We start from the raw sequence: 23347 nt of genomic DNA on the forward strand, positions 1-23347 counted from the left end.
TATTGTTTTTTTTTTTTTTTTCATTTACTTTGTTAATCTAAATTTCATTTTAGTTCTTGTTGTCCAATACTTTATATATATATATATATATATATAGTAATAGACAACTTTCTTTATATTCCACATGAAACACATTCTTTTGCTTTAATTTTAATCTTTTTTTCTCTTTATACTTTTATAAAAAACAGTTATTTTCTCATCCATTCAAAAATTTTAGAATTAATCCCTTAAATGTAAATTACATAGAACTTTTTATGATGATTTTATGACTTTCTGAAATTACATGACTTCATATATTGTTTAGAAAGTAATTGCTTTTCATGTGTTTTAGTATCCTTGTAAACTATAAATGAGCATCACAACACACAAGTATATTAGCATAGATCTCATGGTATCGTTTGTTTGTTTGTTTTTTTAGTATTTTGTATTTCTAATGTTTTAGTAGTATAATATTACATCACATGCTTAACCCTCATGATCAGTAAACATGTTTTAGTTCTTTTGTTGGTTCTAGGGATCAACCTTCTAAAAGAAAATTTTAATTTGGTCATCAATTGATATCGAATATTAATCTTAATAAAGATTAATCATCACCTTTGATCATTTTGTTTTTGAATATATCTTGGGTTTTATGTATTTCAACCGGTAAAATAATATATTTGTAAAGATTTATAAATTAATTAATAAATTTTTCTTCAAATATCTATTGAATAATTTTGATACTTGTTTGGTTTATAATTTCTCTTGTTTGTCCTATCGATTTTGTTATATTTTTGTGCTAAACCTATTTTAATTGAAAATGGAACATTCTCGTAGGAGATTATTTTAGTCTCAACTATAAGCAAATTTACATATGTATAGAGCTTGAGAGTTTGAGAGTCATATCATCAAATATTACTGGTACGTGCGAACTGCGAAGCGTGCGAGGGATTCAAAGTCCTAAAGGAGCGGGAAACACGAGAAAACACGTGAAAAGAAAAAAATCGTTATCGTTAAACCAAAGAGGCGCCTTACCAGATCTAAAATCCAAAATTGGGGCTTTAGGGTTTATAAAGACCAATCAAAACTCAAATCCTCAATCTTAGTACAATCTCTCTCAATCAAATCATCCATCAATGGACAAGTACGAGAAGCTCGAAAAGGTCGGTGAAGGAACCTATGGTAAAGTCTACAAAGCAATGGAGAAAACCTCCGGCAAACTCGTCGCCCTAAAGAAGACGAGACTCGAGATGGACGAAGAAGGTATACCACCAACGGCACTACGCGAGATCTCTCTTCTCCAGATGCTTTCTCAATCAATCTACATCGTTCGTCTCCTCTGCGTCGAACATGTTCTTCAATCCAAAGAGAACTCATCCTCACCGTCGTCTCCACCTGTTGTTGTTACTAACTCTCCCAAATCAAATCTCTACCTCGTTTTCGAGTATCTCGATACTGATCTCAAGAAATTTATAGATTTGTATAGGAAAGGTTCGAATCCTAGACCGCTTGAGGATTCTCTAGTGCAGAGGTTTATGTTTCAGCTATTGAAAGGTGTGGCTCATTGTCATAGCCATGGTGTGCTTCACCGTGATCTTAAACCGCAGAATCTTCTTTTGGATAAGGATAAAGGGATTCTTAAGATTGCTGATTTGGGTCTTAGTCGTGCTTTTACTGTGCCTCTTAAGGCTTATACTCATGAGATTGTTACGTTATGGTATAGAGCTCCTGAGGTTTTGCTTGGTTCTACTCATTACTCTACTGCTGTTGATATGTGGTCTGTTGGTTGCATTTTTGGTTAGTGTTCAATCGTGTTTTATATATACCCTTTTGAAATCGTCTTTGTCCTGTTGGTTTGTGTTATTGATGTTTCCTACTTTTTTTTTTTTTGTAGCTGAGATGATTAGGAGGCAAGCTCTTTTCCCTGGTGATTCTGAGTTTCAGCAGCTACTTCATATTTTCAGGTTATTTGCTTCATAGTTTTGATGCCTAGTGTGTATGTAACATGAATGATATAGGAATCAGTCTAGCACCTTAGTACATTAGGTTAAGTTCTTGTGGACTTATTTAGATCATAGGGACTCAATCTAATGTATATCTTGAAACATGGTTTTGTTTTGGGTTATGGAGATTGCTAGGAACACCAACTGAGCAGCAATGGCCTGGTGTAATGGCATTGCGTGACTGGCATGTCTATCCAAAGTGGGAATCGCAAGACTTATCACGTGCTGTTCCATCTCTATCTCCTGAAGGAATTGATCTTCTCACGGTAATGCTCTTCTATATTATGACCATTGCTTGCTTACTTGATCTCTTTAGTCTGATTCTTTCGGTTGGGGTTCCTTGTTGATGATAATTTGTTTGAACCTTTTGATCTAATGCAGCAAATGCTGAGGTACAATCCAGCTGATAGAATCTCAGCAAAAGCAGCTATGGATCATCCCTACTTTGACAGCCTTGACAAATCTCAGTTCTGACCTCTGGCAAATTGCAAGCTTCTATTACTGGATCAGGCTTCTCTTTGGTGTTTTGAAGCTGATGGCTCAAATTCCTTGTCACCACCATCATCTTGGTGTCTTATTCTGTGTGCTTAAAGAGATATTTGTACTTATATAAAAGAAACTGAACAGCTTGTTTGTCCAATTGAAGAGAAAGCAAATGTGTTATTTGCTGCTACGTTATAACCACAATTGCTTTTCAAATAGACAAGTAAATTACAGATCACATGGTATTACACATTTGAGAAAACAGAACAAGATACAGAGATCTCCAAAGCTGATTAATGTAAACCGCTGATACATGTATGTTTCATTCATGTGAGCGGTTACTTATGTCTTCTTCCAAAGCCTCAACAACCACACTTTCCCTTTGCTTGGAGTTCCCCACCACTACTATTGCACGCCTCTTCCTTCTGAGGGACATTACTTGCTTTTATGTTAATCGACTCCGCAGCATAAACAACCAAAATTACGACAATGTCAAGAAAATCAGACCACGCTGAACAGTTTCATTTAAGGTTTCTTGATTCAAGTCTGCTTACCATTTCCTTCTATCTACTTATCTTCAGTAATCTGCTTTGCAGTCTCAGATGATCAGATCATGGATCGCTTGTTAATATTTGGAGAAATGACAATATCAAATTTGTAAACCAATCTCTTAAATTTAATATTCTAAGTAGACAAATGATCATACTAGTGCACATAAATGGGGAGCCAAATTCCCCCCCAAATATTTGCTGCTTCATTACAACCACAATTCCTGCTCAAACACAAAGTAAATTACAGATCATATTACACAGTTGAAAAACAGAACAAGATACAGAAACCTCAAAGCTGCTTAATGTAAAGAAACAAATGCCGGGTAGCTTCAGTTAGACCAGACATGGAGAAGGCCGTGTCTGTTTCCTGTGTATATTTCGTTCCGTTCTTCGTCGTAGAAGAGAGCGGTTATGTCTTCCAAAGCCTCAGCAACCACACTTCTCCTTTGCATGGAGTTCCCCAAATCACTACTGCTGCTGTCTTCTTCCTTAGGAGGGCCATTATTTGCTTTTATCTTAGCTAAGCATTTACCAGTCAAGATATTGCTTATGTTAATTGACCCCGCTGCATAATCAACCAAAATCACAACAATGTCTCAATAGGCACAACAACAAATCAGAGCATTTCTATATGAGGTTTCTTGATTTAAAAGAGTGGATGATGAGTCTACTTACCATTTCCTTCTATCCACTGTTCTTCAGTATCTGCCTTGCAATATGAGATGATCAGATCCTGATCGCTTGTTATGTAGATATTGTTTGTGTTACAGTCTGGATGCCAAAGAAGATGATCCTCAAACGATGTCACAAGCTCACCGCGAAAATTCCACACAGAGACATTACGGTTCCGGAATGTTAGAAACAACTGGTTCTCATACAAAAATATGAATGCTGATGGTGTCATGAACTCAGTTCTGCTCACTTCTATCAGCTCAGCATTTCGAACCTTTAAGAACATAAATACTCAATTAGAAACATTAACTAAAAACGCAAATATATAAAGCAGCTTGAACCAAGAACAAAAAACCACTCACGTCAAGTATTTGGAGATTCTCGTTCTCTTGCTTAACGAGAAGCTTTTCATTGAATTGTTCAATGAAATCAACTTTCTTGTTTCGGTGAAGCAAATGATTGAAGGATTTGAGAACCGTGCCATCTTCAATTGATAGAATCTTCAAAGGAACATGACTCGCAGCTCTCTTGAAAATCAACAGCATTATCCCTGGACTGGTGCAAGTTAAAATACATGCACAAAGTTAGAGTCACAAGTCTTCAATCCCAATCAAGAAAACACTATGAACCAACTCACTTCAACATTTGTAAACGAGACACATAGAAAGATGTAGAAAGGTCACCTGATCTTAATCTCCTGTACATTTTTGTCCGATATGGAATACAGCAATGCATAGTTTTTCAGATCAAACACCTTGTAAACACTGCAGAGCAAGACTGTGACTCAGTTGAAAGAACTTCAAGTCAAGACATTTAGGGTAATGAAGACAAGAGAAATACCTATCCTGTGCAGAATATGTCAGCACCTTCCCATTAACATCATCAAACTCAACAAAACCTGGCCACTTTAGTGACTCAGATTCAAAAAGAGCAAATCCTGCGTCTGCTTGACCCCTCAGAATATATCTAACAGTACCCAAAACAAAATCATTACTTTCACAAGTTAACTCAAGAAGACCACAACAAACACAAGAGTAAGTAGACATACTCGATTCTAGTGGATCTGCATTTCAAAGAGCTGTAATTGTCAGAGGCGTAAACAGAAACAGTAATGAGAGAATCATTGTTCTTATTGTAGAACAAACTCCGGATGACTTCATCAGGACTAACATTTAAAAAGCAAACCCTTTTATTCGTATCTGCAATTACATAAATAACAACAACTCCCATCAAAAATCACAGTGACACAACAACAAACCCCAAAAAAAAGAGACACTTAGGGGTTAGTAGTAGTAAGTACCTCTGCTAAAAGAAGCACAGACACCAGATTGAGTAAGAGTAAAGACAATGTCACGAGCAGCAACAATCTCAATAACTTTGCTTCGTTTCAACAAGTTAGGTAATGAAACTAAACAGTACCCTTTAGGGTCGTGCGTATCATATTGCTCCTGAATCCACCAAAAACCCAACAAAAAAGATTCAGACTTTGGCGGAGTAGGAGAACCAAATTAACCGAAATCGAAGAAATCATAACATACCACGAGACGCATGTTGCGGAATCTCTCTTGAGCGGTGCTGATTGAGAAAGCTCGATCCATACGAGACGAGATTTCACGGCGTTGAAGCTTTTTAACGCTGTTGACGAATCCATCGGGACGAGACCTCTTCTTGGCGACAACTCTTCTAACGCCGCAAGGTCTAGGGTTTGCTATGATTCTTCTTCCTTCCATCATCAAATCAAAATCCAAAAAAAGCTTTAAAGCTTTTTTATCTCAAAAGTGATGACGAAGAAACTGTTGTTGGCAACAACAACAGCCAACTAAAGGCTCCAAATGGGCTAATCTGAATCTATGGGGAATTAATTGGATTTTATCATAAGAACAAAATAGTTTAGGTTTATGACATTTTTCTGAATCTATTATACAATGTGACAACTTTTTTTTTTTCCGTCTTTCTATAAAGTTTAATTTTTTTCGTTTTTTTTTTGTTTTAAGGGCTTTAAAAAGTGTAAGAAGGTGTGTGTATGTCTCGGTGAATAGACATATACTGGGGAAAAAAAAATGGTTATGCGGTTTTTGGCATCAAATCATGAGTACAATGAAGAAAAAACAGTTTTGGTTATGTAATTTTACAATTTAAGAATCAATTTTTTAACGCAATTTTGGTATTAAATCATGATTTACAATTCGGCGCGAAATTCTAATTTTATAAAGTTTTACGTCAAAATCATGATTTAGCACTAATGTGTACTATTTACGCGGTTTTCAAATTTTAGTTTTGGATTCGAAATTTTTCGTTTAGCGGCAAATATTAACAATGATAATTTTGTATTTATAACGTCAATTTTTTTTTAGTTTTTGACATTACATCACACTATTTTATTCCAAATAGAGTTAAAAAAGTTAGAGAAATGAATTTATGTAATTTACTATTGTAGTTTTTACCAACTAGTTTGGTAATTTTGGCGAATAATCGCAATTGTGGAACTCCAACTTAATAAAGTGATGATATTGTGCTTTTGCATCAAAACTTGACTATGTAATTGTGGTGCAAATATCATAGTAGTATAAGTTTTGCATCAAATTAAGATTGTAACCCAAAAATATTGCTTTTGTGCTTCCAACGAGATGAAAATTAGTTGATGCTTGTTTAAGTTCAAAATCTCTACTCTATGATGATTTTGCAAGTTCACTATAATATAATTTTAGAACTAGAAGCCGTTCAATACAGGCATCTTAGCTGCATCAAATCTCTAAATGCGTTCTTAGACTCCCAAGTCTCTTCTTATCAAATAAAAAGGGCTTAATAACCGAGCTTAGCTTAAAATTTACTTCACTCTATCCGAGGCTTTCTTTTTGTTTCCCACTTAAAGAAGTGTTGTAGTTGATTTTTTTGCTAAATCGGTCTTGGTGGCCTTCAACAGCTCCTCCATTACTGGAGTGCAAGTCCTTTTATTAAATTCTAGTTTGACCAAAGCACAAAATTTGATATTAATAAATAATAGGACTACTTCACTACGAAATTATGAAACTTAAGTCTTTCTTTTCTTACAACAGAAACTAATAACTCTGTTGTAGCAAATATGTTAAAGACTATTCGTATCAAATCATTTTAGTAACAAAATTAGACATTTATTTTGCTGGTTACATGACATCAAATCATGACCGACAAAATTATAAAATATAGCCGACTTAATCATCATCATTCATCATCAGCCTCTACCAAAGCCATCATTGTTGATTCGTCTCTAAAAATATCCATCGATAGTTGCATTTTTGTAGTCCCAAAGGCCAAAATAAAGAAAACTATCTCTGTCTTTTTTTTTTTTTGCACTAAAAGTTGTCTCTGATCATGTGTACATTTAGAAAGGAACACAATGCATAAATTACATAACAAAAAGTAACTAATATACACATAAAATTTAAACCGTAAAAAAAGAAGAGAAAATTCAAGAAGATCTAAACATTTGGTCAAGGATGATGGTCAATGCCATGGCCACACGAGGCTCCATCTCCGATTCAACTATAAGTTTAAACACATCTTTGCCAAAGGCAACTCCTCCGATCACCGCCTCTTTCCTCTTGATCTCCGCCGTTTTCTTCTTGTTCCTCCTCTCGTCCAATATTTTGCAGCTTCTTTGACTGTATGATCCTTCTATCTCGTACAATACCGTCCTCTTTGAGCTAACCCACGCCAAGGTCCTCCGGTTTGTTATTATGTTAACGTTCTTTCTTGCCGTCATTATCGGGTCTCTCTCTGTTTCTCCATCGTATACCATCCAGCAATCTCCCAAACTCAACTTCTGTTCAAGTCAATTAACAAGAAAAAGCAAATTTAAGATTAGTTTCCATAACAATTGTGGATGACATCACTAGCAATGTCTTATATCATGACAAGAATATCAAGAAATGAAAAAAGTACCTTGCGGCGGACGGAGAGGAGGGGTAGACCGGAAGCGTCCATAAGGACGATGTTGTCTCTAGGACAATTCATGTAGTTGTCGACTCTAAAGACAAGCTCTCCATTGGCGTTGTAAACTGTGAATCCGTCGCAGTTGAAGAGAAGGGACTTCTTCCACACCGTTAAAACAACGGCTGCTTTACTATCACACAAGCTCTCGTCGCATGTGTTTGGGAATTTAGGGTGAACTTTTGTCATCTCTCTCTTTTGATTGTTCTTTGTTGCTATGTGTGTTTGATGATTGTTGGTTGTTGGAGAAGATGAGTTGATGTTGTGTATGTGGGAATAATGAGAAGAGGTGTTTGCGTGTTTATTTATACAAACGTAGAAAAAGAGAGAATGAGGTGCTCAAATGAAAAAGAATGGTCTCTCATCTTCTTGTTTTCCACTAGAGAGTTGTCCTTGTCAGTCTATTACTATAAGATATCTTCTCTTTAATTTTTTAGGTCCAAATTTTTTATTAAATGCATTAATGTAATTAAATTAATGAATTGATTCCTTTCTATAATCAAATATTATTATAATAACGGTTTTGCATTTCACCTAAACTCCAACAAAATATTATAACGAAACCTTGTTGTTTGAATCTTGTTCTGACCAAATATTGGCCCTACAAAAATAGCTTATGGTCTCTCGTATAATATAAAATCTGACACTAAACACTAGTTTTCATATGCTCTAGTTTTTAAAGTAACTTTGCAAGAATTATATATTGATTTTATAACAAATATACTAAATCGATTTTATTCAATGCAAAATAGAAAGATGTTTTTAAATTAGGGTTTTAACATATTACGGTTTTATTAACAGGCTCTTTTCAATGACACAAGGATATTTCGGAAAATTCCTTTCGTATATTTATTTTTGTACTTTTCTACACGAACACAGTAGTATTTATTTTACTTTTCTCATATATTTTATTTTATCATTTTATTGGCGTCTAAACATTTCTCTAATCTTTCTCTCTTTGTCGACTTTACAAATTTTATTTAATCAAAAGATGATGAGAATATTATTGTCTACTGTCTAGCTACAAAAAAGAGAAAAGAATCTAACCTACGGGCCATAATCCATCGACATTTCCAGTGTGCATCCTTTTTATAATGGGAAATGGCGAGTCTCTAATGTTTTTTCATTTCCTATTATCATGCTGATACTATTCTCCAAAAATTCAACCGAAAGTATTTTATTTGTATCTTTTTTTCAACAACAGACTACATGTGTTTCTGAACCGAAAGTAATATTTAAGGCCAACAAAAAGAAAGAAAGAAAGTAATACATTATACTCTCTAAGATAAAACCTGAAAACCATATCATATGTATAATAGTATTGTTGATATATCAAGTTTTTGAAGATCACGTTGTGGATCAAACTTCACGCAGGTGTCCCAATTCTAATATTTTCTGGTCATCATGATGACTCTTAGTCCAATCATAATTTAAACATCCGATAACATATTTTTAATAGCTAGCCAATCACGCTTTGAATTATTATTATTACCATGGACGTTGTTGAGTCGACGAAAAGGTAATCTAGTGGAGGAAGATAAGAACGAGTGGATAGCATATATTACACATTAAAACAAATAATCATTTCAAACATTGACAATGAAAATATAACCGAGTTAAAAAATCGAGTTTTGAACCAATCTTTGGTTTTAAGATTTTTTTAATATCATATGATGAAAGGAGGACCACCACTATATATCATTGATTATAAATAATTTAAACATTAGGGAGCTGTGTGGCTGATAAGCAATTAGCGGTGGGAAGAAAAATAAAACCATCCCCAACGAAAATTCCCACTAAAGATTTTTTTCTTTTTAAACTTAGAAAATATCATATTCTATTTTTCATTATGATATTTTTCCACGTCCATTGTGTTATAATAATGAATGTTCCACTTACGTTGACCTTATTAATCTTTTAAAAAAAAAATCTCAAGCTTTCGTTATCTATCGTCTGTTTAAATAGCAAAAAGATTATTGCGGTTTATGCGTCATATGTAATTTACAAAAGTTGATTACGACCTTTGAGATGGTAAGAGACGTCGTCCCCCCACTTTCATAAAAACAAATGAATTGACGATTTACGCGCTGCATGCACTTTGATGAAAGAATATGTTCTCTCTCTTTAATATATTACAGATGTAGTACAACCTAATAACTCCTGTCTTCCTAACCAAATCTGATTCCTCTCACTCTCTCTATATGTACCAACCTTATTCCTCAACTTAGCTTTTAGTGTTTCATATTCTCATACTAACCTCGCCCGTCATCATCAAATATGGGTGTGGTACAGTATGTGAATGAAGGTTTTCTAAGTTGATTCTTTAACTATGACTATGAGACATTTGATTCCATTTCGACGAATATAATTGCATGCATGATTCTTGCAAATGAATCATGCAAGGTTTTGATTCCTGCATCAAGCAACAAAATGTTATTATTTTGTTGTCACATATGTTGAGAACGATCGAGATTATACAAACCGAGATCGAAATTTGATAATAGCTAACTTATCATTGGAATTTGGAAACATAGCTAAGTTTTGTCCAAATCAGCAATGAAACTGCAGATACTGTCGGATAGATAATCCTTCATATAAGACCTGATGTTTTTTGTTTTTGGTTTCTGAGAAGAAAGCTCTTGTTGGGTTAGAATAGTTCCAAACATGTTATTCCTGAGTCATCTATTGTTGAGACAAATGTGTTTCCCATCAGATGTGAATAAAGCAAAGGTTAAATACACAAGACCCTGAGAGAACGTACTCTGTAAACTGGTTCAGTGAGAGAAGTATAGATAAAAACTCTTATCGCCTTCTATTCTGGTACGTCACAAAAAGTAAAGAATAAAACAGAAACTACAATGACAAATTGGAAAATAACGCAGAGGAAAAGAATAGAATGGCACATCTCTTAGCAAAAAATCATATACAACATATCAAAGTTCTTCACATGCTCTCTCTTTTTTTTTTAATCATATCAAAGCTTTTCGAATCACCGTCATCACGTCTCTTAAAATCAATTTGGTATTTGCTTCTGCTTGCTCTTTCCCCTTCAGCATTTCTCCTGCAATGCCTTCGGGTTTATTGACCCAAAAATATGAGATGTTGCACTCTAAAATCTTTTCTTTGCGTGTGACCTTGCTTCTAAAGCATTGGCCGTGTGTAAACTACTTACTCATCAAGGATTCACGTTACATTCACTCAAGAACCGATCTTCCCGATTCAGATGCTTTCTCCAATAGTTTTTGTACTTTGGGATTCCCACCTCAAGCCACGGCTTCATGTTCCCGTTATAGTGCAATACGCCAGCGTTTTTTATGGCTTGGGCATTGACGTAGTGGTCATAACCAAGACCTGATAGTGCCCATTTGTCGTCTAGAGCATAAACTTGGTCTTGAAATGTAAGCAAGCTTGCCTGCAATGCTATTGCTTCACTCGACTCATCTCCACCACTCATCTGCTGCAAATGAAAAAAGTAAGTCATCGCACAGAATCACTCAATTATCTCTTAAAAAGTTAATTTTTTTCAGAACACTGACCTCTTTGTAAAATTTCTGGTAGGTTTCTGAAACACCTAATTCCCTCCATCTAGCAAGATCAACAACATTCAAACCAGACATCCAGAGGCAAGCATTGGTATCAAAACTTCCTCTTCTCTTGAGACTCTTTAGCTGACCCAATCTCACAGTGCACGACTTCACAGCGCCATTCACTTTCCCTTCCATATCAAGGTCCCAAAGGGGAGACAAATCTCGCTGGACTACAACGTCATCATCCAGAATCACAACCTTCTCCAATTTGTCAAATAATTTGGGAAGCAGATAGTGAGATTGAGAGAAAAGGGATAAATAGTGTGTTCTATTCTGTTGGGAAACACGAAACTCCGCAGGCAAAGACAATTTCATCTCAGAATCATCCAGCTCGAGTTTTTCAATGTTCAATACTTGAATAGTTGATTGTTTGCAGGGATTCCTAACAAACCATTGTTTCATTGCAAAGTAATTCTGCTCGTCTGTCAGTACATGGAAAACTAAGTTTTTACTGTCCTGAAACATCAATAACCAACCAAGAATTAGAATTCAGAGTTTTATGACTGCAAGAAAAAGTAAAAAAATACTAAGTAATGAAAACTGATTTAGTACATACCCTTGCGTGTAAAACCGTTGAGTTGATCACAACAGACGACGCAAGTATATTATCGGAGATGATAACAAAGTGAAGCAATGAGGGATCTGAAAATCTCTCACTAATAGGATCCTCTAGTGAAGCTGACTTGAAATGTTCCACAGTTAGTCTCATTGACAAGCAATGAAGACTCTTAGGCATTGTATGTACTGCAAGCTGGTAGAGGAACACGCTCTGTTTCATGTGGAAACTAGTTTCATCCTCTGTCAAATCAAGGATCTGTCTCAATTTCTTGTCAACATTGTTACAGTCGACTGGAAATGACTTTGCCTTTGCAATTACAGCTTCCATCTTCTGCAACTTTTTCTCAACCCTGCACAACAGCGGAAAGAAATACCCAATAAGTACAATCAAAGGAAAATAGCAGAGGATTCTACACATAAATGCTTCTCCTGATAGATAGAGGACAAACAACATACATATGGCATCCCTCCTATCATCTAGTACATTAGTTCATTAAATTTTATGTTGGTTTAAGATACTGGGACAGATGATGCTTCAAAATTGAAGTATTTCTGGGTGCGCTCCTCACTGAATAGGTGAGGAGAGAATGCTACAATAAATATTTTCTATAACACAAACCATCTGAAAGACCGAAAGCAAGTAAAACACTAGAAAACAGGATATCTAGACAAGCTAACGGAAAACTAGAAGAAATTCAAGTTACCAGACTCCAACCAAAATCTTTTCCAGTAAGGAACTAACTTTCAGTACAAACATGATTAAGCACAAAATGATAGAGAACTTACTGTGGTGGAAGGTCAGCATCTTGTGAACTTACAATAAGAATACGCTCAAACTCTTGAATATTCTGTTTCATATCCCGAGTCAACTTGTCTTGAGAAGGCATTTTAGCAATACTTGGATAGTATGCCCTAGCAACAAATAGCTGGTCCTTCATTTGCTTCACCTTAGCATCTTTCATCGGTTCCTTATTTTCCTCCCTCCAGAGGCAGTAGCTCCCATATTTCATTTCACAAGTTCTCCAACTTTCATCAGCACTCGCTATTGTCCGCTGAACACCTTTATATGTGGCTTCAGTTTTTGTTTTCTGTTCACAGAATAAAGCAGAATAGGGTTAGCTTCAGACGATTGGCGAGAGATATACTACTACGGAAGCACTTAATCCATTTGTACATTTGCAGGGCTTGGGTTGGCAACAACAGTTGGGGACACTGGTAATCCTGCATATTAATCGAGGAACCAGACGTAAAGTTGCAAATCAGAAACATTTAATATAATAATGAGAGAGGAATTTCAAGGAAGTAACACTTGTAAAACAAACCTCTTTTTTTAGATACACTGCCGCTTGTCCTATTCATATCCCTGGAACCCACGTTCATGTCGCTTTTCTAGCATGGGAAACAAGTAAACTTTGTTACAAGTAGTTTAACCATTCCCACACAAGGAACCAATTCTTTACGTCGCCCAAGAAAAGTTGAGATACGTGACAATAATTTATGAAAGCATTTCAACTTTCTAAAGCTCAAGAGACAGTCAAATAAAAAAACATCATTCAGCATCTAAATTTTCTACCCCTTAAGCAACATGACACATAAAAACAACCGAGTAACTACAACCACTTGATCTCTAGTTTGTTTGTTGGGACAGAAAAGTTGGTTAATTATGAGGCATCTTGCATAGCTATCCATAATCAAAAACAGGCATCTAAATTTTTTTTCCTATTAGTTAGCATTGACATCTAGCAGAAGTACTGTGACAAACATGTGTTTTTTGCTAAATCAGGTTGATCAGATAGCTATGTTATCTGCAATCAAACTACAAAGCCTATAAATTTTTAACATCACTGAAAAGAGAAGAATGAGAAACACTAATGCCACACATTTATGACAGAAACATCCTTCAATAGTTGGAAAATTAAATACGAATAGACCAGATCTGAAATGTCTGTGTCAATTTGAGAGCAGTGTGTTAAAGATAATGAATGACTTCCAACCATCATAAAGGCTTATTAAATCTTAACGGGTACAGGTAAAGATCTAAACTTTGTGTCAAAAACAAGTAATCTACATCCACATAGTACATAAATCCACACTGAAAACAAGTGTGAAAAAACTCAAAAATAGAAGGACCAACCTTTGGAAGCACTGGATTGATTTTTTGAAGAACCTCATCGACCCGTTCGGATACATCTCTCTGCAAAAGCAAGTTAGAAAAGATGAGAAGCAGCCAAAAAAAGAGAGAAGATTCGGTAATCGAATCAATCAAAGTAGAATACCTGAGTATGTTTGGTAGCATTGATTCTGGTAAAGCTCTCAAACTGATTCCAAAAGAATGGTAAGATTCAGAACAATAAAAATCAAATACTCACACACACACGAATAAAAGAAATAAGAATAATGCTTACAGAAGAAGCCGGTTGAACAGTGACAAATCCTAAAAGTGAAAAGAGAGATGAGATTAGATCTGGAAACAGAGATCGAGCAAAATAAAAAACACAAGCAAGCAAAGAGAGTTGTGAGAGAGAGAAACATACCAGGAGAGTGAAAGCCATTGTGAAGACCGAGCAAGAAAGCAAGAGGAACAAGCATAGAGAGAATCACAAGTACCAAAACTCCAATAACCAGAACTTTCCACCGTCGTTTTCCTCCTCCTCCGCCACCACCACCACCAACTCCTCCTCCACCGCCTCCGCCTTTCATATCCCCCAGATTTAGAATTGAATTAAATGCCTTTCTCAAATTACGAACGCATTGGATCCCCAAAAAAAGGTTGGTAAAGAGATCTCTCTGTATCTATGTCTCTGTTCTCGATACACTCACAATCACACTCACAAGTAATAAATTCTCTCTCTTTCGTGTGTATCTGTGTTTTGCAGAATGCAGAAGAACTATAATCAGTGTTTCTGCACTTTGCCCGATCGCATCGTCTCTCTTTTTCTCCCTTTGCTTTTTTTTGCTACTGGGACGAGCAATAGAGAGAGAGACACACACACATACACGATTACACACACACACACAAAAAAAACTCTTTTTCCACACGTGTGACATTGTCTCTACCGTTTGATTATTTAACCCACTTGCAAGATCTATCTCCAGATCATAACACGTGTCTTTCTCACACGGTGGTTAATTTATTTTATTTTAATTAATTAATTTTAGTCATCGTTTTTATATTGTCACTCTCGTTGCATCCTAAACTCCGGAATGCCTAGCGAGACGTTTCAACGCCATTGACGACGCTTATTTACACTGGTGAATCTCTCCTCCACCGTATTTTCATGTTTTCCGATTTCGTTTTTGTTAGCGAAGGGAATGAGCTAAAAAGGATCAAAATTGTGGTTTTTTTATTTTAGCTTAGGCTGATCTGTTTAACGTTCTCTTGACTGAGTTTGGAATCTTTCAATGATTTTTTTTTTGTGTGTGTTTTAGGTGAATTAGTAGTGACTGTTTCATTTAGTTTCGAGCATGTTATTGATGGCGAGGAAAGCTTTGGCCTCGGCGCATAGTAGTAAGGCTATTCGTTTGACAACAAGGGAAGTTCATTACCTAAGCTCCATCTTAGTCTCTCCTCCACTTGTCTCCCTTGATTTGCCTGAAAATTGGATTCCTTACTCTGATCCTCCACCTCTTGCTTCTTTCGGTAATATTGTTTGTTGTATTTCAAGAAAGTTCTCTAATTGTATGAGTTGACTTCTGAAGTTGTGATTTTTATGTGTGTGTACATGCATTTATACAGAGACTGAGCAGAAGACTGTGGTAATAGATGGTAAAGTTATAGCCGAGGAAATCAGAACAAAGATTATTAGTGAAGTTGGGAAGATGAAAATGGCTGTTGGAAAAGTCCCTGGTCTTGCTGTTGTTTTGGTTGGCCAACAAAGAGACTCGCAAACTTATGTTCGCAACAAGATGAAAGCTTGTGAAGAAACTGGCATTAAATCTGTTCTGGCTGAATTGCCAGAGGATTGTAGTGAAGGACATATTATTAGTGTCTTGAAAGAATTTAATGAAGACACGTCTATTCATGGAGTTCTTGTGCAGCTTCCTTTGCCCCAAGTATGTTTCTCATTTTTTTTGTTTGTGTGTGTAATATGAATCATGACATAGTGATGGGGATGTTTAGTGTTGATAATGTCAAAGGTCAGTTCCATGGTAGGAGTTCAAGTAGCTATGTGTACTTTGTTTTTTCATACTTTGTTCTGTAGATTTGCTCAATTCATATATATACATATTCAAATCCATTAAGCTCGCTTGTTATAGCCTGTCTCATAGATCATGTACTCTCTACATGACATTTTTCCCCTATACGGTTTCCTTTATTATTGGTAGGTAAAGCATCTAATTAGATTATGCGACAGAGCATCTGAATCATCTTACTTGTATAGATCTTTTTTCAGGAGAGTGTTCTTGCATTTTGGTGTTTTTCTTTCTTTTTTATTCTTTCTCATGAGTACCATCAAGTAATGGAAGATATCTTGTACAGCATCTTGATGAATCAAAAATCTTGAATATGGTGAGATTGGAGAAAGACGTTGATGGGTTTCATCCATTAAACATGGGGAATCTTGCAATGAGAGGGAGGGAACCACTGTTTGTATCTTGCACTCCTAAAGGCTGTGTGGAGTTGTTGATAAGAGCAGGCGTTGAAATAGCAGGCAAAAATGCTGTTGTGATTGGAAGAAGCAACATCGTTGGACTACCGATGTCTTTATTATTGCAGGTATTATTAGTTTTTCATTATAGTGCAAGTGAGTTCTTATGTTTTAGCATTTTTCGTTTTTTGATTAGCTATGCATTTGATGTCTTTCATGAAATTCTTGGGTAGAGGCATGACGCGACAGTAAGCACGGTACATGCGTTTACAAAGGATCCAGAGCACATTACTAGGAAGGCGGATATTGTGATAGCAGCTGCAGGTATACCTAATTTAGTTCGTGGAAGTTGGCTTAAGCCTGGAGCAGTTGTCATTGATGTTGGAACATGTCCGGTTGAGGTATCTCCCAGTATTCCTTAATTTATCAAAAAGTCTTATATTAATTTCCCACTGGTACAAAAAACTTGAAACTGAATGATTTTAGAGCTAAATGAAGAGAACAAATGTTTGGCCTTTGGATTCTTATATTGTTGCTGTTTAGACATTGGAGGATGATGTGTAATAATATTGCAGGATAGTAGCTGTGAGTTTGGTTACCGTCTTGTTGGGGATGTATGTTACGAGGAAGCGTTAGGTGTAGCCTCGGCTATCACTCCCGTACCTGGAGGAGTCGGACCCATGACGATCGCCATGCTACTATGCAATACTTTGGATGCTGCTAAGCGGATATTCCTCTGATTATGGTATCTCCTGTCTATTACTATAAATTTTTTGAGAATATTAGATAGAAGATTCCATGTTTGTTGGAGTTGATCACAATCTCTTTTAATTTGAACTATTATGTTGCTTTCTTATATAGACCGCAGTTGATGCCATGGTTGATCCTAACTCATCAACATCTTTAGCATCAAGTTCAACAAAACAACCGTTCAGAAATTTGTGTTAATGCAATGTTGTTACTGTTTCATTGGCTTTTACAAGAAGATGAAACCAATTTAGTTATGAATGTTAATGGTAGTTGAATCATTGGAATAATGTTGGTCCTACTAAAAGCAGCTGTGGTAGGAGAGAAAAGTTGCGTATGAAGGAGATGAGATGACTCAAACAAGAGGTGTCACATGAAGGATCACGAAAGATGTGCTTCCCTTCAATATCTATCTATCTACACGGCTTTCACCTTCACATTGTTTGCTTTATTAGTTCGGTTAAGATTCTGTTTTTTCTGGTTTTATCAGTTTTTTTTTTTTGTAAAACTCGAAAACCATAATCAAAATTATTTGTAATTCACTCTAATTAAGTTTGGTTTATGATTCCTGTTGTGATGAATTAAATCAAAACCAAAACATAATGTATAGTTTCTATGAAATTAAATATCTAAACCAACACAAACCGAACACAATCACTCAATTTCGATTCGGTTTAAGATGTTTTTGGAAAATAGTGAAAAAAATAAAACAAAAAAGAAAAGGGGAAAAATAGGATGCTGATTCCGAGTCTCTAGTTCTATAGAGGAGAGAACGTCTGAGAGAGAGAGAGAGATCTGAGACGTCTGGGAAATGTGAAGGAAACCAACAAAAAAAAAAAAAAAAAAAGATCTGAGAGAGAGTTTGAAAAATTCTCTGTTTGTAAGCAAAAAATGGTTTGGGAGAAAGAGAAGATCGTCGGAAGTTGTATAGTCGGAGGAGCTGCGTTCGCCGTCGGAGCTTCTTTCCTCCATCTATTCCTTAAAGGCGAGCTTCCGTTAGGATTAGGTTTAGGTTTGTCTTCTCCATGGCGCATTTTGAGAAAACGAAAGCCTGTTCGCGTCTACATGGACGGTTGCTTCGACATGATGCACTACGGCCACTGCAACGCGCTTCGACAAGCTCGTGCTCTCGGTGACCAATTGGTCGTCGGTGTTGTTTCCGACGAAGAAATCATTGCTAACAAAGGACCTCCTGTTACGCCTCTTCACGAGAGGTCTCGAGAGATTTCACAAATTGTTTCTTGTAATTCGGATTTGTGTTTTTTTTGTTTAATTTTGATTTTTGATTTTGCGATATGGTTTTTAGAATGACGATGGTGAAGGCTGTGAAGTGGGTGGATGAAGTTATATCTGATGCTCCTTATGCTATTACGGAAGAATTTATGAAGAAATTGTTCGATGAGTATCAGATCGATTACATCATCCATGGTGATGATCCTTGTGTTCTTCCTGATGGATCTGATGCTTATGCACTTGCTAAGAAGGCTGGTCGTTACAAACAGATTAAGCGTACTGAAGGTGTTTCTAGCACTGATATCGTTGGTAATCTCTCATACTTCGTCCCTTCCCATTTCAATTTTGCTCATCCTTGAAATCACATCATGTTTCTAACATTTTAGATTTTGCAATCAGGTCGTATGCTTCTTTGTGTAAGAGAAAGAACCGTTAGTGACACTCATAGTCGTTCTTCTCTGCAAAGGCAATTTAGTCATGGCCATAATAGCCCCAAGTTTGATGATGGAGGTTCTTCTGGTACTCGTGTCTCACACTTTCTTCCTACTTCCCGAAGAATTGTTCAGTTCTCCAATGGCAAGGTATGCAAGTTTTAAGAGTGTCCTGTCCTCAAGCTTTATGTATTGTATACTTGTGTTTCTACCAGTTATTTTACTCAGGCACATAGCATTGATCTTTGAAGGTTTGTATACATACGGCTGTAATATCTGTTGGTTTATGATCTAGTAGGTTGAACAAGTACATGACCCTTGATTTTTAATAGCTATGCAAGTGGCTCAGAGCTTACTGTTATTTTAGTTGTTTTGATTAACATAGAGAACGGGCTCTAACAGCTGCATCAGTAGTTTTCCTCATCATCATGGGAACACTCTCTGGTTCACTTTTGGTTCTTACCTCCAGTAACTAATTATCAAGTTAACTGGTTCACACTTTCTATGAGTATTTTAACCAATCATTGGATACTTTTATGTGCTTATCTATATTTTTCTCTAAGTTTCAACAGAGATTGCTTCACATCTCATTTTATGGCCTGTTTCAAGTCATACCCGCTAGATGTATCTTAAGCTTGTTTTCCTTAATAGATTCACCTTTCCCTTAATTCTGTCATTTACTTCTTTTTTCATTTTCCTTCTCATATTGTATCTCAAATTTATATGCTTATGATGGCAGGGGCCAGGACCTGATGCACGCATAATTTACATAGATGGTGCTTTTGATCTATTCCATGCTGGCCATGTTGAGGTATTTTAAGTTAGTTTGGTGCATACAACATACTGTTAAGCTTATATATGAGGATTGGAAGTTTTATTTCTGGTTATGAACTATAAGCTTTGATCATGGACAGCCATTTTCACAATAGTCGTCACAATATATTCCAGCTCCAAATCTTCTTCATGAAGAAACAAATGCACTAGCCTAAGTTAGATTCTAGTTTTAATACGTCCAATTTTATTCTGCCAATGTTAATTCTTGTTCTTGATTTACTCAATTTGTTCAGATTCTCAGGCGTGCTCGAGAGCTTGGAGACTTCCTTCTTGTTGGAATACATAATGACCAGACTGTCAGGTTTATAAGCTCAATTTTGGCAGTCTGCTCAATTGATTGTCTCAGTTTTTATTTCATTATCTTGTTCTGTTTTCATGTCCTGGAAAGTGTTATGGGGATTGATCAAATGAACTGATGATGTTAGTTTTAGGAAAAAAGAATTTTGTCCTCATTCTGGTATCTACTCTAATACTTGAGAAGTTTTGATGTGCATAATTGCATCTCTGCTTAACATCGTCTGACCAAATTGTGCTTGTTATACGTTGCTGTGCAGTGCTAAAAGAGGAACGCACCGCCCAATCATGAATCTCCATGAAAGGAGTTTAAGTGTTCTGGCATGCCGCTATGTAGATGAGGTGATCATTGGTGCTCCATGGGAAGTGTCTAGAGATACGGTAAGCTGTCTATGCACTTTTCCAAATAATACCCAAATGGCTTTCAGGAAACGCTGTTGTTGACAATGATTTGGATATTGCAGATAACGACATTTGACATTTCGTTGGTTGTTCATGGGACAGTAGCCGAGAGCGATGATTTTCGAAAGGTAAAAGCAAGATGTGGATGCGAGTTGATGTATATAAAAATAGTTTAAATACAAAGACGTGTGTTTTCTGAGAATGTGGTTGATTATTTTGACAGGAGGAAGATAATCCGTATGCTGTACCAATAAGCATGGGCATATTCGAAATTCTAGAAAGCCCTCTTGATATCACAACTTCCACTATAATCAGGAGGATTGTAGCAAACCATGAAGCATATCAGGCAAGTTTCTTTCTTTGCTTATTCTTCTTGGTCTTATTATTGATTCACTTGAACAATGTCTCACTCAAATTCGTTTTGTATTTCTTTAGAAACGTAATGCGAAGAAGGAAGCTAGTGAGAAAAAGTACTACGAGCAGAAGTCATTTGTGGTCGGGGACTGATAGAATGAAATATATGCTTGGCTTTTTAAGTCCATGTTCGGTTTCTTGCACATCTTATATCTGTGTAATGACTACATAGTAGGATGTTTTTTTTTGGATGAGACTCCAACTCTACATATTACGTTTTGTTCTCTAGATTACACTTTACATAAAGAGGGCACTTATGGTTTTAGTACCAATTGCTTCTTTTATACTCTTCACTGTTTTGATCTTTCATTTTATCTTTACTCTCTGTTTCGCTTGTTGCAGCAAATAATTTAGATTGTATATGTTACCATACGTTAAGCATATTCTTTTAATCATTAGATTAACTCTCTCTCTCAATACTGGTCTCTCTACATAATCTTAAAGCCAGACACATGAATTCAACTTCAATAATGTTGTTTTTCATCAACAGAAAGAAAGAATCATGCACTTAAAACTAACTCCTCAAAGGCAATGTAAGCTAACTCGCTTCTGTTGAGAACAACTGAGAAACAAGCTCCAGAGCTCCCCACATAGGTGCATCATTCTTTGTTAGACCCACACAAGACATAAAACATTGATTAGCGAATTTTCAGGTGATTAAGATAATCTACAAAATTGCTTATGTGTTTACTTACAAGATAAACAAGATCGAAGGCCTCACGGTAGCTCTCAAGACTCTTCTCAATGTTATCGTTCCTGGAGAGAGATAAGGAATAATTAGAGAAGACCAAAACAGAGAAGAAGCAAAACAGAAGAAAACAAAAAAGCTCACAGAAATCCAATTGATATTCGAGTATCATAATTCAATCCATCAGACATCCTTAAATCCCCCAAATGATCTCCCATAAGCAAAACATTGGTTCGTTTTTTCATGTTTGCATTTTCTTCATCTTCCTCGGCAGTGTCAACACCAAGTCGATCATGAAGTGGAGCAGCCATGTCTAAAGCGTGTTCGTTTTTGTTTAGCACGTGAATCAGCTTTCCTGTATTGTAAAAGGTTAAAAGAGACTAGTTTATAAATGCGCTTACATGAATGATAAAACACAAACCAAATATACCTTTGAAAGACACAAGCTGTCCATCATCATTGAACACCATCCTGTTCGATACAATCTTCACATTCTTGAAAGTTCTATGAAGGTTCTGCCTCAAAACCTAGTAAGAAAGTGAGAATGTAACAAAACCACATTCATTATAGAGGCACCAAAAGTGGGAGAGTAACTCTTATTAGCTAATACTCCTTAGAGTCACCTCTTCAATGACATCAGCAAGTCCAGCTGAAAAAATCAGAACTGGGATCTCCTTTTTCTGAATCAGATTGCAAATAATAAAAGGTCGAGTTAGACAATTATAGTTGTTTCATTCACCACTGAAGTATAATTCCAACATGAATCCATCCTTGTTACCTCCAAAAATTCAAAAAGCTCAGTCACACCTTCTCTAAAAGCTATGGAGGAATCCGCAACAGATTTCTTGATTGCCTCATATGTTAAACCTCCCTCAATGAGAAGCTCATGAGTTTTACTCCACCTCATCACAAACAACAACAAGTTTCTCAGATAAACCCCCCAATTAGAGTATCAAACGCAATTGTGATTGATAAGAAGAAGAGTATACATACCATTCTTCCATGAGTTTGGTTTTCTCATCAACAGGAATCACAGGAGAAATCTCCAGAGGATGATAGTGATCATACAATGCTTGCCTCTTAGCATCGTAATACGCATTTCCTTGCTGCAAGAGGCCATGACTGGCTATATATATATAAAGGTTTCAGCTTTACTTGAATTTGGTTAGTGAGAAGAGAGAAGATTACAATTGATCAAATGTGTGTATGATGAACATACTCTGGCCTCGAAGTCCATTGACTCGGTATCTCGTTAATGTCGCATCGAAGTCTGCAATGACCTTACAAAAATTGGCAGAGACCAAAACGACACAAAGTTTTAATCTTTGAGAACAAAAAGAAAACTTGGACATAGATTCGGAGATAGAGTGGGGAAAGACCTGAAATTTGGAAGGATCCGCGTCACGAATTAGGGCTATTTTATCGGTGATGGCTCGAGGATGATCCATCACAGTGTTGGCAGATAGATTAGACTGTTCCATTGGACTCTTGGCCAAAGAGTTATTCTGAGAAGAGAAAAGGAGAAAACTTTATACGGACAGCGTCTGAGATTTCTCAATTTTAGAGTGAAAGAGAGACTGACCTCGTGGCCGAAGTAACAAAATGAATGTGTTAGCGAGTGAGTACGGCGACGGACGACAGAGATACGAATTGACGACGGCGCGTGAAAGCGCGTGCAGCAGTTGATAATGAGCATCAAGCAACAGTGTCAGTGAGATCAGTACTTTTATAAAATGCATTTACACTTTTATCCCATTCTTTAATTCTTTTACAATTTGATGCATTTACACTTTTAGCCCATTCTTTAATTCTTAAGCTTATACAAACACCATTTTGCTTGGTCAGAGAGATTTAAATCAATCAAATATTTAATAGGCTTATCAAAAATTTCTCTTGCCAAAAGCTTTTAGGGT

General features: G+C 36.2%; 7 protein-coding genes across 11 annotated transcripts; 3 read left to right on the forward strand and 4 right to left on the reverse strand.

Moving 5' to 3' along the window:
• The first annotated feature begins 933 nt into the window (after positions 1–933).
• On the forward strand, positions 934–2703 carry LOC104785597 (cyclin-dependent kinase B1-2-like). The gene is made up of 4 exons (XM_010510847.3): positions 934–1776; positions 1874–1943; positions 2110–2248; positions 2364–2703. The coding sequence occupies exons 1-4, from the start codon at positions 1116–1118 to the stop codon at positions 2454–2456; spliced, it is 963 nt and encodes a 320-aa protein (XP_010509149.1). The 5' UTR covers positions 934–1115; the 3' UTR covers positions 2457–2703.
• A 416-nt stretch (positions 2704–3119) lies between these two features.
• LOC104785599 (uncharacterized) lies at positions 3120–5787 on the reverse strand. Its single transcript, XM_010510848.3, has 8 exons — positions 5227–5787; positions 4989–5136; positions 4737–4887; positions 4529–4654; positions 4372–4452; positions 4051–4243; positions 3692–3962; positions 3120–3581 (listed from the first exon to the last, which is right to left on the reverse strand). Exons 1-8 carry the CDS (start codon positions 5419–5421, stop codon positions 3346–3348), a joined length of 1401 nt encoding a protein of 466 aa, XP_010509150.1. The 5' UTR covers positions 5422–5787; the 3' UTR covers positions 3120–3345.
• A 1197-nt stretch (positions 5788–6984) lies between these two features.
• LOC104785600 (protein LURP-one-related 8) lies at positions 6985–8038 on the reverse strand. Its single transcript, XM_010510849.3, has 2 exons — positions 7610–8038; positions 6985–7490 (listed from the first exon to the last, which is right to left on the reverse strand). The coding sequence occupies exons 1-2, from the start codon at positions 7844–7846 to the stop codon at positions 7137–7139; spliced, it is 591 nt and encodes a 196-aa protein (XP_010509151.2). The 5' UTR covers positions 7847–8038; the 3' UTR covers positions 6985–7136.
• A 2410-nt stretch (positions 8039–10448) lies between these two features.
• LOC104785601 (putative galacturonosyltransferase 7) lies at positions 10449–14775 on the reverse strand. 3 transcript variants are annotated; one of them, XM_087513145.1, is made up of 11 exons: positions 14337–14687; positions 14208–14236; positions 14079–14120; positions 13937–13996; positions 13125–13191; positions 12977–13023; positions 12589–12890; positions 11801–12152; positions 11194–11700; positions 10830–11111; positions 10449–10718 (listed from the first exon to the last, which is right to left on the reverse strand). In XM_087513145.1, the coding sequence occupies exons 1-10, from the start codon at positions 14500–14502 to the stop codon at positions 10833–10835; spliced, it is 1851 nt and encodes a 616-aa protein (XP_087369271.1). In that variant the 5' UTR covers positions 14503–14687; the 3' UTR covers positions 10449–10718; positions 10830–10832. The 3 variants fall into 3 exon arrangements, with proteins under 3 accessions (XP_087369271.1, XP_087369270.1, XP_010509155.1); XM_087513144.1 differs by having other exon boundaries at positions 10830–11114; XM_010510853.3 differs by having other exon boundaries at positions 10449–11111; positions 14337–14775.
• On the forward strand, positions 14679–17703 carry LOC104785602 (bifunctional protein FolD 1, mitochondrial). Of its 3 annotated transcripts, none has more exons than XM_010510854.2 (7): positions 14679–15054; positions 15232–15442; positions 15539–15855; positions 16283–16519; positions 16625–16792; positions 16967–17136; positions 17253–17703. In XM_010510854.2, exons 2-6 carry the CDS (start codon positions 15268–15270, stop codon positions 17129–17131), a joined length of 1062 nt encoding a protein of 353 aa, XP_010509156.1. In that variant the 5' UTR covers positions 14679–15054; positions 15232–15267; the 3' UTR covers positions 17132–17136; positions 17253–17703. The 3 variants fall into 3 exon arrangements, with proteins under 3 accessions (XP_010509156.1, XP_010509157.1, XP_010509158.1); XM_010510855.2 differs by having other exon boundaries at positions 14798–15054; positions 17412–17703; XM_010510856.2 differs by having other exon boundaries at positions 14798–15054; positions 17450–17703.
• Positions 17704–17814: 111 nt separating this feature from the next.
• LOC104785603 (ethanolamine-phosphate cytidylyltransferase) lies at positions 17815–21018 on the forward strand. Its single transcript, XM_010510858.2, has 9 exons — positions 17815–18352; positions 18445–18680; positions 18771–18952; positions 19542–19613; positions 19870–19937; positions 20191–20311; positions 20395–20460; positions 20556–20678; positions 20768–21018. The coding sequence occupies exons 1-9, from the start codon at positions 18030–18032 to the stop codon at positions 20837–20839; spliced, it is 1263 nt and encodes a 420-aa protein (XP_010509160.1). The 5' UTR covers positions 17815–18029; the 3' UTR covers positions 20840–21018.
• A 98-nt stretch (positions 21019–21116) lies between these two features.
• Positions 21117–23273, reverse strand: LOC104785604 (uncharacterized). The gene is made up of 10 exons (XM_010510859.3): positions 23017–23273; positions 22814–22939; positions 22654–22714; positions 22428–22560; positions 22213–22336; positions 22058–22114; positions 21865–21961; positions 21579–21789; positions 21442–21502; positions 21117–21350 (listed from the first exon to the last, which is right to left on the reverse strand). The coding sequence occupies exons 1-10, from the start codon at positions 23128–23130 to the stop codon at positions 21285–21287; spliced, it is 1050 nt and encodes a 349-aa protein (XP_010509161.1). The 5' UTR covers positions 23131–23273; the 3' UTR covers positions 21117–21284.
• Positions 23274–23347: the final 74 nt, after the last annotated feature.

Source organism: Camelina sativa, chromosome 5, assembly GCF_030686135.1.
Source record: "Camelina sativa cultivar CO46 ecotype springtype chromosome 5, ASM3068613v1".
NCBI lineage: Eukaryota > Viridiplantae > Streptophyta > Magnoliopsida > Brassicales > Brassicaceae > Camelina > Camelina sativa.

Coding starts and splice junctions, on each gene's coding strand:
- LOC104785603 (XM_010510858.2), top strand. CDS start 18,030: ATGGTTTGGGAGAAAGAGAAGATCGTCGGAAGTTGTATAGTCGGAGGA. Junction 19,938..20,190: donor CATAATGACCAGACTGTCAG/GTTTATAAGCTC, acceptor GTTGCTGTGCAG/TGCTAAAAGAGGAACGCACC. Junction 20,679..20,767: donor CAAACCATGAAGCATATCAG/GCAAGTTTCTTT, acceptor GTATTTCTTTAG/AAACGTAATGCGAAGAAGGA.
- LOC104785600 (XM_010510849.3), bottom strand. CDS start 7,846: ATGACAAAAGTTCACCCTAAATTCCCAAACACATGCGACGAGAGCTTG. Junction 7,491..7,609: donor TCCTCTCCGTCCGCCGCAAG/GTACTTTTTTCA, acceptor TGACTTGAACAG/AAGTTGAGTTTGGGAGATTG.
- LOC104785601 (XM_087513144.1), bottom strand. CDS start 14,502: ATGAAAGGCGGAGGCGGTGGAGGAGGAGTTGGTGGTGGTGGTGGCGGA. Junction 13,192..13,936: donor TCAATCCAGTGCTTCCAAAG/GTTGGTCCTTCT, acceptor TTCCCATGCTAG/AAAAGCGACATGAACGTGGG. Junction 12,891..12,976: donor CCAACCCAAGCCCTGCAAAT/GTACAAATGGAT, acceptor TTCTGTGAACAG/AAAACAAAAACTGAAGCCAC.
- LOC104785604 (XM_010510859.3), bottom strand. CDS start 23,130: ATGCTCATTATCAACTGCTGCACGCGCTTTCACGCGCCGTCGTCAATT. Junction 22,940..23,016: donor TTTGTTACTTCGGCCACGAG/GTCAGTCTCTCT, acceptor TTCTCTTCTCAG/AATAACTCTTTGGCCAAGAG. Junction 22,561..22,653: donor CAATGGACTTCGAGGCCAGA/GTATGTTCATCA, acceptor ATATATATATAG/CCAGTCATGGCCTCTTGCAG.
- LOC104785602 (XM_010510854.2), top strand. CDS start 15,268: ATGTTATTGATGGCGAGGAAAGCTTTGGCCTCGGCGCATAGTAGTAAG. Junction 15,443..15,538: donor TCCACCTCTTGCTTCTTTCG/GTAATATTGTTT, acceptor GCATTTATACAG/AGACTGAGCAGAAGACTGTG. Junction 16,793..16,966: donor TTGGAACATGTCCGGTTGAG/GTATCTCCCAGT, acceptor ATAATATTGCAG/GATAGTAGCTGTGAGTTTGG.
- LOC104785599 (XM_010510848.3), bottom strand. CDS start 5,421: ATGATGGAAGGAAGAAGAATCATAGCAAACCCTAGACCTTGCGGCGTT. Junction 4,888..4,988: donor CTGTGCTTCTTTTAGCAGAG/GTACTTACTACT, acceptor ATGTAATTGCAG/ATACGAATAAAAGGGTTTGC. Junction 4,453..4,528: donor ACATATTCTGCACAGGATAG/GTATTTCTCTTG, acceptor CTTGCTCTGCAG/TGTTTACAAGGTGTTTGATC.
- LOC104785597 (XM_010510847.3), top strand. CDS start 1,116: ATGGACAAGTACGAGAAGCTCGAAAAGGTCGGTGAAGGAACCTATGGT. Junction 1,944..2,109: donor CAGCTACTTCATATTTTCAG/GTTATTTGCTTC, acceptor TGGGTTATGGAG/ATTGCTAGGAACACCAACTG. Junction 2,249..2,363: donor AAGGAATTGATCTTCTCACG/GTAATGCTCTTC, acceptor GATCTAATGCAG/CAAATGCTGAGGTACAATCC.